The following is a 2,500-nucleotide window of genomic DNA, read 5'->3' as shown; positions in this document are numbered from 1 at the left end:
GTACATCTTTAAAGCTGAAGGCACATTGTTGTATTTCTTAGATAACATCTTGTCATAGCGGCTGTTAGCTTAGCACAGACAACATTTTAGTTCCTACACTTATTGCCATACCATCAAGTTTTGTACCTTTGTACCTTCATGATAAGCTCAGATGACGCAGTGGTCTAGGTCACTGACGCTGGTGAAAAAAGGTCAATAAATGAATAAATGAATGAATGCATGAATGACACAGTCAGGCTGAGTAGCTGTTGCTCTGGAGACCGGGTGGTCTGTTCCTTTGTTTTTGTCACTGCCTCTCTTTAGCCCTTTTACACAAAGAACCAGTGTAGCTACAAGTCCGTTTTTCTTTCACTCAAGCACATCTGCATCCATGAGTGGCCCTGTGTGGATAGAGCATCCCCCCCCTTTCAGCGGCTCTGTGCTCCCCCCATCAGGGAGAGCTTAGGCTCAAGCTAGCTGGGATGGGCAGCGGTGCTTCAGCGGTGGTCTGGGCCCGCGGTGCTCTGCTGGGTTATCGATCGGCTGGCTCCTGACTGAAGTCCTCCTAAAGAGCAGTGGGCTGGCCAGCGGGGCGGCTGCCGCTGGGGAGGGCAGGAGGCGCAGAGGCTGGGAGGTGTGGAGAGATGGAATGGAGGGGGGGGGGGGGGGTTGTTCCGCTTGGCCTGGTCAAGCAGGCAGAGACGGACAAGGGAGGAATGAGCTGAGACACAGAGGCTCACCTGAAAAACAGTCAAACACACGCACATGCACAAACACACACACACACCCACACGCACACATAAATGCACACACACACACAACCTCTCACTCTCTCTCTCTCACACACACACACATACACACGAACTCACACACATGCACACACATGCACACACATACACACACACACACACACACACACACACACACACACACACACACACACACACACACACACACAAACACACACACACACAGAGCCCCCATTCGTGGACACAGAACAATGGATCTCATTCATCAAATGCTTTAAGAACTGCGACATTCACCTGGTGGTCTCCATGTGAAAAAATATATGGCTGAAGAATATGACCTACTGAAAATATCACAGAAGAGGAACTGTCCGGAACACTTACGCAGGAATGTAAATGAGGCTGGTTTGTGTGTGTGTGCGTGTGTGTGTGTGTGTGAGAGTGAGTGTGTGTTCACATTTGTGTCTGAATCAAATTAACCATAGGGTTTTTCTCTGTTTCTCCACAGCCTGCCAGTTCTCATGTCACAAGAAGTGCGAAGTGAAGGTAAGATCACTGATTCTCTGATGCTCTGATACTCAGGAAGTGTGTTACGTAGCGACTCATAATTTGTTTATCATACACCGGCTCAGGCTCTCATTAACACACAGAACGCTCTTATTAAAAAGTGATTAAGTTAGACTTCGAAGTGGACACCCGACACTGGTTGAAGGGTGAAAGGAAAGAAAAGACGGGCGAGAGGAACGACACCTCTCACCCATCCGGGCTTGGCTTTGATGATTCCGAAAGCCGCGCGTCCAAATCCAGACCAAAATCATCAAAGTGGGGAGAGGATTTGTAATGGTGATGGTAAAATGAAGCTCAACTGTGTTTTTCTGAGAAAGAAACTACTAAGCCTCAATAACAACCTTCTCTTTACCCCAGCGAGTGTTTCCTTTGGACTGATCATCACACACACAACCCCCCCCTTCCCCAGACACAGTAACAAAGCTCCCGAAAAATGCCCCCCCCCCCCCCCCCCCGGCCCCCATGTCCCTACAGGGGTGGTTATGGGGGGGTGAGGCAGATTTATAGAGTTGTTATTGAGGGGAAAATGGGAAAACAACACAGCATGACATGTAGAAGAAGAACCTTGCTGTTGAAGGTGAAAAGGTCAGTCATTGTAGTATTTCTTGTTTTGTTTTAGTGTGAGTCTGGATTTAGCAAGGTTTTCACTAGACCAAGCTAAGTGCTCTGCTGACTGATATCTGGCAGCAATTTGTTTTTGAACGCAGACAGGAAACAATAACTCTGTGATGTGTCAATGGTGATTGGCACCACCACCACCACCACCACTGCAGAGGTTGCCACGGCAACGGTAGCACCGACTGAGGTATCTCTGCTATCAGTGCTGCACCGCTCTGAAAGGAAGTGTGTTTATTTGCCTGAGTGTTTTACCTGAGATAAGGAGTCCAGATAGCGACTGGTTCTGGAGCGGTTCTGGGTGTAATCAGAACAACTTCCGCTTCAGATTCAGACGTTATCTTGGGGGGTGTGGGGTGTGAAGGGGGAGGGTAGCATTTGTGAAAAGGTAAGGAGAGAAAACACTCTCGCTGCACATGTCACGCTGATAGCTGGAAGCACTCGGTGCACTTTTCATTGATTTGCGTCGCCCTGGCAACAGGAAGTGTCATAAGGAAGAATGCCAGGCGTCACTTACATAAAACACCCTCAAGCTGCATTTTCTGAGTTTTGAGTGACCGAGTGGTTGTGTGAGTATGTGTGAGATTGTATGT

General features: G+C 48.5%; 1 protein-coding gene across 1 annotated transcript in view; it reads left to right on the top strand.

Annotated features, from left to right (window-relative positions):
* LOC308362833 (tensin-1-like) overlaps positions 1-2,500 on the top strand; it is a gene marked incomplete at both ends in the record, with an annotated part of 72,554 nt that overhangs the window by 40,733 nt on the left and 29,321 nt on the right. Inside the window, one exon of the mRNA XM_080835561.1 lies at positions 1,234-1,271. Within this exon, the coding sequence (XP_080691687.1) occupies positions 1,234-1,271 (38 nt within the window). The remainder of the gene's footprint in view (positions 1-1,233; positions 1,272-2,500) is intronic.

The sequence above is a fragment of the Sprattus sprattus genome (genome assembly GCF_963457725.1).
Source record: "Sprattus sprattus genome assembly, chromosome: 3".
Lineage (NCBI taxonomy): Eukaryota > Metazoa > Chordata > Actinopteri > Clupeiformes > Clupeidae > Sprattus > Sprattus sprattus.
The sequence above is the reverse complement of the archived record's forward strand: the minus strand, read 5'-3'. Positions and strand labels throughout refer to the sequence as shown.